Genomic DNA, 17,671 nt, shown 5'->3' with positions numbered 1-17,671 from the left:
CAGTTATATTATGTACATTTAGGAAAGTATCCAGGCCTTTCTTAAAGCAATCTACTGAGCTGGCCAGAACCACCTCTGGAGGGAGTCTGTTCCACATTTTCACAGAAACCTTTCCGTATTTGGAGATGAAATCTCTTTTCCTCTAGATGTAAAGAGCGCCCCCTTGTCCTCAGTGATGACTGTAAAGTGAATAACTCAACACCAAGTTCACTATATGGACCTCTTATATATTTGTACATGTTGATCATATCCCCCCTTATTCTCCTCTTCTCAGGAGAGAATAAATTTAGTTCCTCTAATCTTTCCTCATAGCTGAGCTCCTCCATGCCTCTTATCAGTTTGGTTGCCCTTCTCTGCACTTTCTCCAGTTCTCCGATATCCTTTTTGAGAACTGGGGCCCAAAACTGAACTGCATATTGCAGATGAGGTCTTACTAATGATTTGTACATGGGGGGCAAAATTATGAATGAATGAATGAAAAACTTATAAAGCGCGGCGCATGCGAACTGAATCGCTTCTGGGCGATATCTCTGTGTTGATCTATCACATAAAATTATTTATGTTTTTGGTCGTTACATAACAAAATGTGAAACATTTTCAAGGGGTATGAATACCTTTTCAAGGCACTGTACATGTTTGGGGAGGGGGGGGGGCACAATTTGGCTTGTTCACCCTGTGCTCTATATTACCTTGGATGTCGCATGATCAGGAGCTGGTCCCCGCCTGATACTGATCTTTTAGCTGTGACTAAATGGTGTTTTTGACAGCTCGGTCTCTATGTTGGGAGTGCGCTTTCAGCACAGAAAACTCTCGCCACACATACGTGTTACCCGGGGAGCAGAAGATTAAGAAGTTGGATTTGAGGTGCTGAGAATGCAATTGAATGATTTAAACTCCTGTCTTTTTTTACCACGTGCAATACAATGCTGGCGTTCAGACCTGTCTGCAGATTGCTGCTCAGACCAGACATCTGTATTTCTACTACACACACGTGTTTTACATGTGTCACACAGGTTTACAGGCTGCTGCAAGGTATTTTAATTCTTTCCTTGTTGCTGGAATTTTAATAACAAAACGGTGGTTTTTGTGCCAAGTCAGGATTTTTGAAGCAAACTCTAGAGGTAACCTTGCCATGAGGATAAAGCAATAACTTCTGTACTGCGTCTGATGAGCGGTGTCAGGTGCACCCTTTGTGATCAGTAGGGTGCTGGCTTTACTGCGGTGTAAGAATTATGCAGATGTTGACTTGTTGGAAAAAGTCGGTGATGAAGATGTCCTCTGTTCCTATGATCAGTGATGTCACAACGCTGCTGCTCGATTTTCAATGCAGGACAACCAGCGTTGTCACCCTGGACGGGGTAATCTTAGATGAATGTGTCGTTTGAACTGGCTTGAAGAGAACAAAATTAAAGCTGAATTCTAGCAACAGTTTAAAAAAACGAACCTTCAAAAAGTAAAGCTTCCTCACTCTTCCCACCCCCTCCCGCTTCCACAATTTATGATTTTTGATTTTAGTCTTTGATATTTTTTGTACTGCCAGGCAGCCCTTCCTTCTTTCTTGTCTAGGTGAGAATGGTGTTGCAGTCTGATGGCACTTGCACACCACCAGAGTCCTTGCATGTGCCACAGGGCCTCCAGACCCGCTGATGATTTGCGCACATGCAGAGGGTTTCCCAAGCAAACGTGTGAAGACCACGCAGGTGTGAGGCCTGGGATTTTGAGTGTCTGGGCATGTGCAGGAAACCCCCTGCAAATGCACAGATGTGCTGCAGGTCTCTGTGGGGTCCCAAAGGCCTCTTTGGCATCTCTGCACACACACTCTATTTTTCAAGATGGTGGCTCTGGGATGAGTGTTTAGAAGCTGAACTCCAGTGTAACGGAATGGCCCGTGATACCCAGAGACTTTTGAAGGATGCAGGGTACTCCTGTGCCAGCTTCACCAATGACTCTTATGTCTAGGGTCATCTTATGTCCAATAGGGGCATAGGATGACTGAGAAATGATATCTCGGATTACATGAGATGGAACAGTAATGATGATTCATGTATTGCAGGATATCTTGAAATATTACAAGTTGTTTATTCTGAACCCAACAGGTCAATAGAAGAGTGATTCATTCATGTGGGGACACATACTGTTGAGGTGTTAATTGAGTCTGGCTCCTAAGATATTTCATTGTGCTATGCTAATTGACATTGTATGGTGTGAAAGTCTATTGATGATAGATGTGGAATGTGAATTAGCATGTCAATTACGTCTACAAAGGAATGTATATTGTGTAGCAGGTGAGAATAGCTTATCGCGGAGTCAGAACGTCTGGGTAATGATTAGTAATTAGCTCATGTAGATTATTCTGAATGTCATTATCTAAAGGAATGTGTATTGAGCTCCGTGTGTCATGTTGTGGGTAGAGTTGAGTCATTGTTCACTCTTGGTTTCTACTGTATAAAAGAGCTGAGTTTTACCATTAAAGTGTCATTCTGTTTGGAACCAGAGAGCAGAGCTGTGTGTCTTGGTCTTCCGGGGGAAATCCAATGGGCCCTGTCTGCTGGATTGTGGAGTGTCGAGGAGCTGTCGTGGGTTGGTGGAATGGAATATCGTAAACGGTGTTAACCCCTGACCGTTACATTCAGCCTTATATATTTTTCTGTTTTGCCCACACTTGTTGCAATTCCTCCTATTTGTTCAAACTGAATATTCCCTGTTCCCTGCAAACTTGTATCTCCACAATATAACCCTCTGAAGCTGCATCGGCTATCTTGAAGCTGCCTTCATTTTCTCTCAACGACTTCCATCAGTCTCTTCTCCGCCTTATCTGTATCGTTGCCTTTTGGCTAAGATCAAGTGTAGTATCTGTTCTTATCCATTACCAAGTGTTGGCGCTGTGCTACTGTCCCTAGCCTACGGCGGTGGGTTGAGGGGTGGTTATGCAAATCCACTTAGTGTAATGGTAACCTGGACGGTTAGTATCGTGGTGAGCCGAAACCGGACTGCTCGACGAACTGAGGGTTGTTAATAGGTCTCCTCTAGAGAAAGCCCGAAAGGTTACTTCCTGATGGGGGTGGAGAGGCACTGGGTCTGGTCGAAGGTCGGGTCCCGAAAGAAGCCCGTGGTGTATGTGCCCCTGGAGTGGCAGTCCAGGGGTGGTGTAATTACTCACTGTGTGAGTGGGGCACTTTGGGTTTTACTGGCACCTTGGCCACTGCACCATCAAACTTTTTTTCTGCACCTGTCTCTTGGGCCAAGCCTTTTGGCCAGTACCAGCGGAATGTTTATTCCTGGCCTTAGGGCCATAACAATGGCATCATTGCACTTTCTTAACTTCCCTTTTCCCCACTTTGTTGTGTCTGTCACTTGTTTTGTTTTTTTTTGGTTGTTGGTGTACACCTTTTGTTTCATGTTTGATTAGTAGGATGTACTGTGTTTTCCCACAGTACATCCTTTTAATATAAGCCCTACCCCAAAAATAAGCCCTAGTTTAAAATGCTTGTAAAATCCTATAATCCACTCTATTACAGTATTATATAATGTACAATGTGTGTGTTTCTGTAATATAATTGCGGGGAAGAGAGCTTCCGGCAGGTCACAGAAGCGCAGAGCGGCACTATAACGAAGGTACTTGGCACAATTATATTACAGAAACACACATTGTACATTATATACTACAGTAATAGAGTGGATTATAGGATTTTACAAGCATTTTAACTCAGTTCACACTGGGGATTCCTGTCAGGCAGGGAGAAAGAGGGGGAGAGAAGACAGCACATTACATGGTAAGACCTACCCCGAAAATAAGCCCTACTGCGTCTCTTATTGCCAAAATTAATATAAGACTCTGGCTTATTTTCTGGGAAATGCTGTAGGTCCTTAGGCCTGCCCTAAACATCTTGGGAGGGGGTGGACATGGCCGCCTGATTTGGTTTGCCCTCTCTCATGGGGTCTCGCTTCGGGGGAGCCCCCACCTAGTACTTGGGGTGGTCTGTTTTCAGCAGACCTCCCAGAGAACGGGGTCCATCTGGTTTCGGCCAGATGGACCATGTGAAGTACCCTAGTCCCCGTCTGGAGCCCAACGCCCCGGGTGATCAGGACAAAGGTCCCTTCTCTTTGGAGGAGGACCATATGTACACCCTGTCCACTTTTTGTGTCTCGCTTTATGGTGTGCACTTTGCACTGGGTGGAGTTTTTGGAGTGTGTTCACACACCACAGGCTTTAAAAAATAAAAAATCTGTATCATTTGCTGCTCACCTTCCACAGCTCTTCTCTTACTCCAAACTATCAAACAGAGCATTATATGTAAAAACACACCCCCGGCATCCCTTTAGCTGTTCAAGCATCTGATAGATTGCACAGCTAAAGTTTGCAACACCTGCACATGCGAAGAACGGCACAGCCGAGTTTACGATCAGCTGTAGACGGCGCCTGCGCACCATAGCTGACATTGTGCCACATGCTCTTGATGCTCGTACAAGTCTGCAAGGGGCGGATTTCTTCTTGATGGGTGCATGTGAGTGGCGGATGTCTACATGAAGGGGGCGTAATTGCTTGTGTTAGTTTCTGTTTAGGAATTCCGCCCCCATCTTGGCAGCTCTGGCCATCATTAAAAAATATGCCCCCTTCATGTAGACATCTGCCCCTCACACGCGCCCACAAATGAACATATCCTCCCCTTGCAGACTTGTACGAACATCGGGAGCATGTGGCACAATTTCCGCTATTCGTTCGGCACATGCGCAGTTCCGGCCGGGGCAATTTTCAATAGGGGGCCCTTCTTGACAGAACCCCCGGCCCAGTGTTGCCAACCTACCAGATTGAAATTTCCTGGCACAACACCCGAAATTTACTGGCGCAGCCAAGTTTTTACTGGCATTTAACAAAAGTTACTAAATTACATTTATAGGTGCAAATGTCAGTATTTAGGCTACACACAAGTACGCTAGGCAAATAGCAATGTGATTTAAGGTAGATATTAAGGTAAAGAAACCTATTTTTGTTATTTTCGATAAAATAAGGGCAAATTATTTAGTCACATCACCCCCTGCCTCCATGCCCCTCTGCCACCAACACCCCCTGCCTTCACCTCCCACTGAGGTGCCACAGTCTCCCCCTGCCTCCAGTCTCCCCCTGCCTCCACCCCCCTCTGCGGTGCCACCAATATCCCCTGTCTTCATCCCCACCCTCTGCGATGCCACCCTCCCCCTCTGGGGTGCCACCAACACCCCCTGCCTCCATCGCCCTCTGGGGTGCCACCAACAACCCCTGTCTCCATGCCCCACCCTCTGCGGTGCCACCATCCCCCTCTGTGGTGCCACCAACAACCCCTGTCTCCATGCCCCACCCTCTGCGGTGCCACCATCCCCCTCTGCGGTGCCACCAACACCCCCTGCCTCCAATCTAAATGCGCAGTTCCAAGCCAAACCGATCTCGGCTATTTTTACTGGCACTTTCCCGCAACCACGGACATTTACGAACGAGGGGGAAAAAGTGCCCTTTTTTACGGATGGTTGGCAACCCTGCACCGACCTCTATCAACCAGCAAAACAGACCAGGCCATCAATGCAGCCCCACTGGGCTACAGAAGAGGCATTAATTGAAGAACAAAAATGTTATTGCATTTTGGTCCGGAAGGCACAAAGTTATTATAAGCATACATTACACGTCCGCTTACAACCACATGAATAAAAGCTGATTGCAAACTCTCTGGTAGTATTAAATTTTGTCCCAACACCTTTAACTGTCACTTTTGCTGGTAAATGTAGTCTAGATGTGGAGAGAATAATAAAGGCATGTGATAAAAAGAAAAAGCAATTTGTATACCAAATACTGTCATTACAGCTATAAACTACAGTTACCAGAATGCAATATTTTGCACTGTAGTGATCCCTTGTGTGCAGCTATAAATCCTTTTTTAACAGTTCTTTCCACATGACTGTACTGTTCAGGAATTGTTTCGCTCGCAGTTTCCTGGCTCTGCTTGTTGTTTGCACCTTGTCGGGTGCTGGCAGTTCGGCGCTGACCCCTGACCTAGCGATTGAGAATTTTCACAGCTGGGAGTGTGGCTGACGGGTCGTTAATGAGGCTGTACAGGGGCTGTTTATTGACTCTGACACTTCTACTCCACCACACGAAGTGTTCTGGTGTCCTCTGTGTCCTTCTCACTGAGTGCTAACAGCTGTCCGGGCAACTGCTGCTGCTTGCCCCTTTCGGTGTACCAGGATGAGGATTGGCAGCGGACAGCTGGCGGGGGTGCTTAGACAGGGCTGCCGTGTGTCCAGTTATAACAGAGGGTTAACTTACAAAACAAAACAGTCTTACTGGTTCTCAATGACTTTATTTTTCTGTTTGCAGCCCAGCAGACCAGGATACCCCAGCCCAAGATCCAGCGAAGGCTTCTTCCCCAGCCCGCAGCACATGGTGCAACCCAACCACTACCAGGTAAAAAACATTCTTTTGTCATTTTTATCTCCAAGAACCTTGCAGGCTTAAGCCCCCATACACACTATTAGATTTTCTGCAGATTTCTCTCTTCAGGTTTACCAAAACCATGTAATATGAGGTCAAACCTTAAAGTGGAGGTTCACCCAAAAACTTAATTTTTAACATTAGATTGATGCTCATTTTGTCAAGGGGAATCGGGTGTTTTTTTTTTTTTAAATCGAAGCAGTACTTACCGTTTTAGAGAGCGATCTTCTCCGCCACTTCCGGTTATGGGCTGCGAGACTGGCCGTTCCTATTTGATTGACAGGCTTCCGACGGTTGCATACAACGCGTCCCGGTTTTCCGAAAGTAGCTGAACGTCGGTGCGCAGGCGCCGTATAGAGCCGCACCGACGTTCGGCTTCTTTCGGCTACTCGTGACGCGAAGTATGCGACCGTCGGAAGCCTGTCAATCAAATAGGAACGCCCAGTCCCGAAGACCATACCCGGAAGCGGCGTAGAAGATCTATCTCTAAAACGGTAAGTACTGCTTCGATTTTAAAAAAAAACACCCGATTCCCCTTGACAAAATGAGCCTCAATCTAATGTTAAAAATTGTTTTTCGGGTGAACTTCCGCTTTAAAGCGGATGTTTACCCTAAAAACATGTATATACCATTACATTCAGCATACGTCCGACATGTACAGTATGCTGTTTTTTTCGCTGTACATACCGTATTATTATTCTTTTCCACCCGGGTTCTCACTCCCGCGGGAGTAGGCGTTCCTATGCATCGGCGCAATGTCACCTGGGACTTGGCCCACATGATTGACGTGCTTGATAAAAACGTCCCCACCCGCGGATAAGGCGCGTCACGAGTTCCGAAAATAGCCGAACTGGGAGTCGGCTCTATACGGCGCCTGCGCAGTCAGCTCTACACTGCTCCTAGTCTGTGCGCAGGTGCCGTATAGAGCCGACTCCCAGTTCGGCTATTTTCGGAAACTCGTGACGCGCCTTATTCGCCGGTGGGGAAGTTTTTATAAAGCACGTCAGTCATGTGGGCCAAGTCCCAGATGACATTGCGCCGCTGCATAGGAACGCCTACTACCGTGGGAGTGGGAAGCCGGGTGGAAAAGAACAATAATACGGTATGTACAGCGGGAAAAAAAAACGGCATACTGTATATGTCGAAAGTATGCTGAATGTAATGGTATATACATGTTTTTAGGGTGAACCTCCGCTTTAAGAGTTTCAATTTGTATGCAATCACGCAGGCCCTTTGCACTACATGGTTTTGGTAAATCTGAAGGCAAAAATCTGCAGAAAAGCTAATAGTGTGTATGGGGTCCAAGTCTAGCTTCCCACTGAATGTGGCTTTGAAATTGTGTGACTTCACTTTGAAATCGCATGATTTCAAAGCCGCAAGTGACTTGGCTGACAGGTGCAGGAACTACTTTTTCAAATCGGTGCAGCGACACAAAGTTGGTGTTGCACCAATTTGACCAGTTCCATTGCCGACAATAGGGTGCGACCTGTCAAAACGCATGACAAGTCGCACCGGTGTTAAGCCACTCTTGTTCTGTAATCATACTGTGCAATCTACAATCATTGTATTGGGTTTTAGGCTGCTTGAAAATAGGTGGTTGTTGCTTTTCTCTGTATTTGTAATAGGTATAGCAACAAAGAGAACCTGTAACATTGGTTTGCAGTGCATTCTCCACCTGTATTGCATTTGTAGGTCCTTCTTGTGTCTGCATGGATTTTGTTTTTGAAGGCTCACTCTATGTAACTTGTTGCAAAGAACGAATGCCCCTCCCGTTTCTTCTTTCCAACAGCTGATCATACAGCCGCGTCATTGATTCTTAGAAATCTGTGAATAAATGGACTACAAGTCCCCTCTGCCACTGGGGCAGATGGACTTGTGATTCTCAGTGCAACACTAGTGCATTGTTCACCACACTTGTAGTCCATTGACACTTCCTCCAGATCTGCATCTGAAAGCCTGTACCTCTATGGCTTTCATCAACCTATGTATAGGCTAGTGTCTGCAAATACTGTACAGGTATTAATTAGCTGGTTTTGCACTAAGGCCGAGGGCAGTAACATAAAGCAGCAATCATCTTTGTGACCTCAGTAGCATATGATTGGTTGCTGAGAGGTCACGCATTTTTTTTTTTCATCATTTAACGCCTTTTCTTGGGAAAATAACCCCCCACTGATCCTTTCCACAGCTTTAAAAGAAAGTGACACTGCTAATTTTATCTTGCTGCAGTCCGTCACCCCTCTCTTGCCGGTGCACCTTTTCTGGTTGTAGAGACCAGTGATCTAGCAATGCAGTTTGTATCCCGCGCTGACTGGTCCCCTCTTCATGACATGTCAGTGTTCTGGATCCTGAGAGAACCCCACCATTGTACAACCAATAAGAAGTGTCCGCGCAGAGGCGGCTCTAGGCTTTGTGAGGCAAAACTTGACATGGGGACCCACCCACGCCCACGATGGGAAAAATAATTCAAGGACAAGAGCCTCTTCCCTACATCCCTGGCCGGTGGTTGTGGGGGTCTGCGGGCAGGGGGCTTATCAGAATCTGTAAGCCCCCTTTAAAGGGTCACTAAAGGAAAACACATTTTTACCTAAAATTAATGTCTGCAAGGTAGACAGACAGAATAGTGTAATGATTCTGTTAAACGAGTAAATACCTATTAAATTCCTTCATCTATATCACCTCCGGCATTCTAGTTTCTGTTCTCTCATTCACTTCCTGGTTTGCGACGCTCGTTCATGTAAGAACTACATTTCCCGGTATGAATTGCGGCACGCCCCGTAATTCACACCTCCTTGAAGTTTCTAACACGTAAATAGCGTCCTGCCGCACAGATGTAGCCTCCCTTCACGGTGGTCAGTAACAATCAGACAAACAGGAAGTGAACAGAACAGAGAAGAAATAGAGCAACTTCTGAGCAAAAACGAACAATGAGGAAGTGAAAAGAGGAATGTCTGCAGGTAAAGGATGCTTATTATGAAAAAAAAAATTCCTTTACAACCCCTTTAACAAGGCGCCCCCCCCCCCCCCCCCAGATCCTGCTCTTTAACAACTAAAGGGCGAGGGCCACCCGGTGATGTCACCTGGTGAAACCGCCCCCTTGTGATGTCATTGACTAAGGGCATGCTGGGTCATTGACGTCACAAGGGGTGATGTCACGGATATTCACTGGTTGTTAGGGATGCTGGCGGCCCCGATCCTGAGTCAGGGCTCTTAACGCTGCCTGAGCACAGCAGCAGTAAGGTCCCCGGTCCCTCAAGACTGAAGTAATGCATTAGGTAAGTTTGGCGGGGGTGCGAGTCCCCTGTGGGTGTGCGAGGCCTTAGACGACCGCCTTATTTGCCTAATTAAAGAGCCGCCTCTGTGTCTGCGTCACACAGGCAGTGACACACAAAGAAAGACCCCCGTCAACTCTGCAGAAAAAGGACATGGAATGCCATATGATCACAGATTTAGGTACTTTTTGGGGTTTGCAGATTCAAATTTTTTTTTTTTTTTTTTTTTTGTGGAGAAATTATTTTGGGAAGGGGATGGGGAGATATCATTTTTTTTTTCAGGTTCTCTTTTTAAATGAGTATTTCAGGCAAAACTGTTAGTTTTAGAAAAAGAGAATTGGGAGAGGTTTGAACCCCTGCCGGTGTCTGTGTCCACCTTAACCACAAAAGGGAGCTAGGTTAAAATTTTAACCAAACACAGAAGGAAATAAAACGAGGCCGAGGCTTTGTTCACCCCCCCTCCCCACCAGGGGTCAAGTCCTGGAGAAAAAAGTGTGGGAAGTCCCACCCAAGATCCACTCCCCCACCAAAAAAGATACGCTCATATGCATAATTACTAAACCGCATGTTTTTATTTTTCGATCCACTGTAATCCTTTGTTACTGTCCGCTTCCTGTAAATGGATTCATCGGGTAGTGTGCGGGTATTCCGTTACTTCCTCGATGCCGCAATGTCTCCTGGGAGCTTTTGTCATTGTTCCCAGGAGACATTGCAGAGGTCTGCCACGAGTTATCGCGGGATTTAGAAAGAAGCAAGTTCTTGCTAAATCCCGCGATAACTCGCAGCAGCCAGTAACATAAAGGATTACTAAGGTTCGCCTGCCCCTGACAGTGACTCGAGCTGGGCATCGCCGCTTAGTGAAGAATTGGCTTGGCTGCTCTGGGTTGCTCTAGTCCTGCAAAGGGAACGGAGTTCCTGCTGTGAAAAAAGTGCAGGAACTCCGTTCCCACGCGTTCCCGCAGGACTTGAGCCCAAGCCCTGCTCCCCACCCAATCTGATGGGCATGAGAAAATAATTGCTGGCAGGAATTGGTCTTTAACAATATCACTTTTCATATAAAATTGGTGACAATCTGTTGCTGCTTATTCCAGTACTCGGCCGTCACATCAGTTATGATTTCATTAGCACTACAGCAAAAGACTGATCAGAAGCGTAGCCTTGTGATCTGTAATTTGTTGGTGAATGTTAATCTGCTGTACCAGCATAATCTTTCCGGTGTCATTTATCAGTATACACACGCCCAGTGTCACATTTGCTGTACAGCCACATGCTTTCTTTGATGTAGGCTGTTGCCCCCGAGGACTCTGGCCAGCCTGGGGTGTCACGCACCACACCAAATTCTGATCCTCGTTGTGCCTCCCTACATTGTGACTCTTCAGGGTCAGATGCGGTTTAGATGTCTATAAAAGTATTAAGGGTAGGTATTAGGTAGGATAATGATTAGAAAGAAAAATAGTACAAAGGTAGAGCGCCCACTCATACACACAGACCAGTCATGAGCATGGGCACGGGGCAAGGTCCGGCCGGGCAGATGGTTGGCCCTGGGAGCTGAGGCGGTGATCCCCACATGACACAGATGTAAAACCAACAACGAAAGGCTTATTGTGCTGTGCTACCTCCCTGGCTGCATGATTCATATACACTCCCAAACCTTGCTCTCAATTACCTAAATGTTAGAAATAAAGATATCAAAGTTAAAATGACACGTCCAAATGAAAACACGAACATTTGAGAATCTGTAATTCTTTCACTTTTCTCGTCTGGGAAAGAGGGTGGGGGGGGTGGGGTGTTTAGTTGTAGGTGTGTGCGATTTCAGACCAAAACCTGCACTTTATAAAGAATCGGGTGACTGTAGAGAGGACGGGTTCTCAGACCACAATAGAATGTGTTTAATGAGCTCAGCCTGGAGAACGGCAGGCCTGGACCTGTATGTAACCTGAGGAAGGTGTGTATTGGTGGGAAAGGAGTGTAATGGAGGGGAGAGGTGTCTGCCAGACATGAATGTACGCTGCAGACTAATACTGTGCAGGCATCCGGAGAACTTCATACCATACACAGGACTGGAATGTGCAGCTTTGTTATATATACAATGTGACCCTGTGTGACGGCCCTCCTAGATGTCTCATTACACTTCAACATCACTTCAGCGTCATGTTCATACACCTACTGCATGAATAACTCGGCTACCATCTATATCAGTGGTTCTCAACCTGGGGGTTGGGACCCCCTCGGGGGTCAAATGATAATTTTTCCAGGGGTCACCGAATCCTGGGCTATTCCTGAAGCCCGCACCACTCTCCCAGCCTTTTTGCAGCCACTCAGCAGGGCTGCCCCTGGAGCCTTTGGCTGCCCAGCTGGGCTGTCCCTGGAGCCTGTGGCTGCCCAGCTGGGCTGTCCCTGGAGCCTGTGACTGCCCAGCTGGGCTGTCCCTGGAGCCTGTGACTGCCCAGCTGGGCTGTCCCTGGAGCCTGTGGCTGCCCAGCTGGGCTGTCCCTGGAGCCTGTGGCTGCCCAGCTGGGCTGTTCCTGGAGCCTGCGGCCTCCCACTCAGCCTCTTTGCAGGCGCCCATTCAGTTCACAGCATGGCTGGGGGGCAGAGACTAGAGGTCAACTGACTGGTGAGGAATGTGAAGTGGGAGGGGCTGGAGGAGACCCCATCTCCTGATTTCGGCATTGGTGTCACTGCTGCGAGACACCACAAAGTCAGAGACACAGTGAAGCTGGAGACACAGTGAGTGTGATTATAGTTGCCATTAAAAGGACTCAGGGAGCGCTAAATGTCTGTGGTTTAGGCGCAAATTACTTTTCATGCCTTGGGTGCTGACAACCCACGCTACAAAAATAATTTTACTGTTAGGGGTCCCCACAACTTGGGAAATTTTATCAAGGGGTCACGGCACTAGAAGGTTGAGAACCACTGATCTATATCAGTGTTTCTCAACTCCAGTCCTCGAGGCGCCCCAACAGGTCATGTTTTCAGGATTTCCCTCAGATGAAATGGCTGTGGTAATTATCAAGGCAGTGAAACTGATCAAATCATGACCTGTTGGGGCGCCTTGAGGACTGGAGTTGAGAAATATTTTGATGCAGTTTACAGATTGCCCAACGCTTCTTGTTTTTTTTTTGATAATTGTATTACATGTACAGATACGAGTATGCCTCCATTAGTCTTCTGTATGTCACGGTTTAGTCAGCTTGACTAATTCATATACAGTGGAACCTCGTATTGCGAGCGTTTCGAAATATGAGCATTTCTTTTTTTTTTTTTTAATCCTGACTCGGTTTGCAAGTGTTTTGCTAAACTAGCAGGATTTTCAAGCCTATGCGGTGTGCAGTACTGCTTTTGACCAGAGGTGCGGGGGCGCCGGTGACACTCTGAGCCGATCTGAGCCGTTTGGAAAAACTCAGAAATACTAAGGGCCAGATTCTCAGAGGAGATACAACGGTGTATCTCCAGATACGCCGTCGTATCTCTGAGTTGCGCCGTCGTATCTATGCTCCTGATTCATAGAAGCAGTTACGCATAGATTTCCATTAGATCCGACTGGCGTAAGTCTCTTACGCCGTCGGATCGTAACTGCATATTTACGCTGGCCGCTAGGGGCGTGTACGCTGATTTACGCGTCTAAATATGCAAATCATCTAGATGAATTCACGAACGTACGCCCGGCCGACGCAGTACAGATACGCCGTTTACGTTAGGCTTTTCCCGGCGTAAAGTTACCCCTGCTATATGGTGGCGTAAGTGCGGCGTACCAATGTTAAGTATGGCCGCCGTCCCCACGTCGAACTTTGAATTTTTTACGTTGTTTGCGTAACTCGTCCGTGAATGGGGCTGGACATAATTTACGTTCACGTCAAAACCAATACGTCCTTGCGGCGTATTAGGAGCAATGCACACTGGGAGATTTCCACGGACGTGAAAAACGTCAAACACGTCGGGTCACAGAACATTAACATAAAACACGCCCCCCTGTCCCACATTTGAATTAGGCAGGCTTACGCCGGCCGATTTACGCTACGCCGCCGCAACTTACGGAGCAAGTGCTTTGAGAATACAGCACTTGCCCGTCTAAGTTGCGGAGGCGTAACGTAAATCGGATACGTTATGCCCGGGCAAAGATACGCGGATCTACGTGAATCTGGCCCTAAGTTTCCGAACGGTCTCTGAGTATTTCCAAGTCTCTCCGGCGCCCCCCACCTCTGGCCACATGCGGTATTGCATGCCAAAGAAGTCAATTGTTTTTGTTTTCTTTGACTTCTATGGGGAAACTCGCTTTGATATGCGAGTGCTTTGGATTACAAGCCTTCTCCTGGAACGGATTATGCTCGTAATCCGAGGTTCCACTGTATATAGAAAGGTGAAGTAGGAAGGGTAAAAGGAAAGTAGTCAGGCTTTATTGTTGTCATGTCATTGGAAGATAACACAAGTTTGACCAGTATTGGATTGTGACGCCACTTCCCAAATCCTGAATTTAATTAGAAAGGACAGTATTTCAGTAACAGGGCTTTAAGGGTGTTAAATCAATCAATCAATGAAGAATATTTATGGGAATTTTAAAGCGTATTTTGGTACAAAAATATCATAGAACACATAAGTCATCAATGATTCATATACATGTAAGATAGGAAATGATTCCTAGCGGTAAGGATATGAACACTCCATACATCTACACATTACTATCCACTGATCAGAAGCAGGGCTACTGTTAGAAATCACAGGGGCCCTGCACAGCCTACCTGACAGGCCCCCCCCCCCCCCCCCCAGCCGAAAGTGACTGAGGACATGGATTTATCAGTCACTTTCTCTACAGCCTCAGAAGAATGAATAGGAAGCGCTCTGAGGCTTCCTGCTCATTCACAAACTGAAGCATAGTAAACACCATGCTTCAGTGATGAATGGATAAAGAAGTGATTAGTACCAATCGCTCACTGTGTTCATTCATTAAAAGAAGGGGATAGTAAATAACATTCCCTACTGCAGGGGGGAAGGGGCACACGGAGGGCCAAGACAGCCAATGGAAGGGGTGCATGTACTAGAACCGATCCCCTTGCGGTGCAGCTGGAGGGAGAAAGGAGGAAAAGCTAGCAGCGCTGTAGTGGGAGACGGAAGAGGATCAGTGTCTGCAAAAAGACAGCACAGCCCCCCCCCCCCCAGTTTTGAACTGATGGGACCCGGGCCCAGTACAAGAGGCCTGACTGTACTGCCTTGTCTGCGGCCCTGATCCGAAGAATAGTATACATATCTATATATATAAAACTCAGTGTGTGTATGTATGTATGTTCCAGCATCACGTCCAAACGGCTAAAGATATTAACATGAAACTTGGCACACAGGTTACTTATATGTCAGCAACAAACATAGGATAGGTGGTTTAACCCTTACCCACCCCCATTTGCCATGGTCGGGGTTTTCCTTTAAAGTCCCATTCAACTCTATGGGAAATACACGTTACTTCATAACTTCCAAACGGCTGTAGATATTTCCATAACACTTGGTCACATGTTACTTATATGTCCACTTAAACTATAGGATAGTTAATTTATCCCTTAACTACCCCCATTTGTGAGGGTCGGGGTTTTTGTTTAAAGTCCCATGCAAATCAATGGGAAATGTATGTTCCCACATAACTTCTGTACGCCTGGAGATATTTCAATAATACCTGCTACACATATTACTTATATGCCAAATAAAAATATATGACAGTTAAATTAACCCTTACCTACACCCTTATATAAAAGATGGGTATATTTATATTACTATGATTTTCCTCCCCAAAAGGTTAACATAGGAAGACCGGGCAACGCCGGGTATTCAGCTAGTTCCTAAATATATTGTACTCTGCGATAAATTCAAAAACAAAGATTACAAAACATGTTAAAGGATAAGTTCACTTAAAAATAAAATTCTAATGCGCTTTTTTTGCAGAAAAAAAATGTGCATTAATTAATTTTATTTTTTTTAACCTGTAAAGCAGGTGCCATGCAGGTCTCCTGCAGATCTGTCGGTGTATCTGTGTGCTGTACATCCCATACGGGCAGGCAGATACTCTGACAGGAAGAATCAATTAACTACTATAGCTCCCTGGTAGTTCATTGAGAACTACAAGCTGACATAGGATGTTGGGGCTTGTAGTTCATCCAGCTGTGTGAATGAATGACTTGGCCGTATGGCTGGAGCTGTTTTTTTAAAAAGTGACAGCTAGTACAGGGAACTTCTCCCCATTCTGCTGTCACAAGGAGAGGAGGGAATGGCGAGTGGATTCAAAGGTGTACTTATCCTTTATATGGCAAGCTGAATTCTGCTGGTGACAGGGGTTGACTGACAGCTCATGGGGCGCCCGGGCAATAGATTATGGCACCACACAGTATACACACATATACAGAATACACATACACACAGAATACACATACACACACTGAAAAGGTACTGGAGAGGCAGGGCAGGTAAAAGACAGATTTTTACATACTGTCCCTGGTTTTACTGAGGCTGGCAACCCTGATGGGGGCCCCCTAGTGGCATGGGGCCCTCGGGCAGTGCCCATGTGCCTAAATGATCAGTCCGCCCCTGGCTGGTGATTGAGATTACCTCATTCATCTTTGCCTGCGTTCTTTTTTCGCAATGCTCTTAAAAGGAGAACTCCAGCCAAATCTTGGGACCACTGTCAGTTTTTTTTTTTTTATTGCGGTTTGTGTCCTTGTTGAAGAGGTTTCCTTTACTTCCTGTCCTTGTAACCACACAGGAAGATAGGAGAGGGGAGTTCACCTCTGCGGATACAGACCTCAATAAAAGCAAACCGAAGTTCTGAACTGTCCCCATTCTATTTTGCTGAAGTTTTAGTTTAATTGGACATGAGACCTGCCACTCTCCCTTTTTTCCAAGACCTGGAATGCAATGCAATAAAACTATCCCCTATTTTGTAAACACTATAAATTTTGCGCAAAGCAACCGATAAACGCTTATTGCGATTTTTTTTTTTTACCAAAAATAGGTAGAAAAATACGTATCGGCCTAAACTGAGGGAAAAATTTTTTTTATATATATTTTTGGGGGATATTTATTATAGCAAAAAGTAAAAAATATTGAATTTTTTTCAAAATTGTGGCTCTATTTTTGTTTATTGCGCAAAAATAAAAACCGCAGAGGTGATCAAATACCACCAAAAGAAAGCTCTATTTGTGGGGAAAAAAGGACGCCAATTGTCTGTTAAATCGACGCAGTGCCGAATTTAACAAAACCTGGCCGGGTCCTTTAGCTGCCTAAAGGTCCGGGTCTTAAGTGATTAAAGCAGAAAACATTTTCTATACTATTTTCAATATAGTACCGTGTTTCCCCAAAAATAAGACCTACCCCGAAAATAAGACCTAGCGTTATTTTCCAGGAGGGCTGCAATATAAGCCCTACCCTGAAAATAAGCCTTAGTTTAAAATCCTTGTAAAATCCTATAATCCACTCTATTACAGTAGTATATAATGTACAATGTATGTGTTTCTGTAATATAATTGCGGGGAAGAAAGCTCTGGCGGGTCACAGAAGCGCAGAGCGGTGCTATAATGAAGGTATTTGGTACAATTATATTACAGAAACACACACATTGTACATTATAGGATTTTAGGATTTTACAAGCATTTTAAATCCGTTCACACTGGGTATTCCTGTCAGGCAGGGAGAGAAGACAACATATTACACGGTAAGACCTACCCCGAAAATGAGCCCTACTGTGTCTTTTGTTGTCAAAAAACACGTGGGGAAACACGGTAAGTAAGTATTTGGGGACAGCACAGATGATGATGCCTCAATGACACGCCCCCTCCTGAGTCACAGCCACAGTCTCTCTCAACATCAATTGGTCCCTTCAGTCCGCTCCAGTCCAAACAGCACTGACAGTCCCGTTCCCCCTGGCTTGCCTTGCTCCCATCCTGCAGACCCACACACAAGGCTC

At 45.9% G+C, this 17,671-nt stretch overlaps 1 protein-coding gene and 1 pseudogene across 20 annotated transcripts in view; both read left to right on the top strand.

Moving 5' to 3' along the window:
* PTK2 (protein tyrosine kinase 2) overlaps positions 1-17,671 on the top strand; it is a 458,969-nt gene that overhangs the window by 383,165 nt on the left and 58,133 nt on the right. For all 20 annotated transcript variants that reach the window (XM_040355020.1, XM_040355019.1, XM_040355017.1 and 17 more), the window contains one exon: positions 6,347-6,433. In XM_040355020.1, the coding sequence (XP_040210954.1) occupies positions 6,347-6,433 (87 nt within the window). The remainder of the gene's footprint in view (positions 1-6,346; positions 6,434-17,671) is intronic.
* On the top strand, positions 2,814-2,905 carry LOC120942258 (annotated as a pseudogene).

This window comes from Rana temporaria, chromosome 5, assembly GCF_905171775.1.
Source record: "Rana temporaria chromosome 5, aRanTem1.1, whole genome shotgun sequence".
Classification (NCBI taxonomy): domain Eukaryota; kingdom Metazoa; phylum Chordata; class Amphibia; order Anura; family Ranidae; genus Rana; species Rana temporaria.
This window is presented reverse-complemented; position numbering and strand designations above follow the sequence as displayed.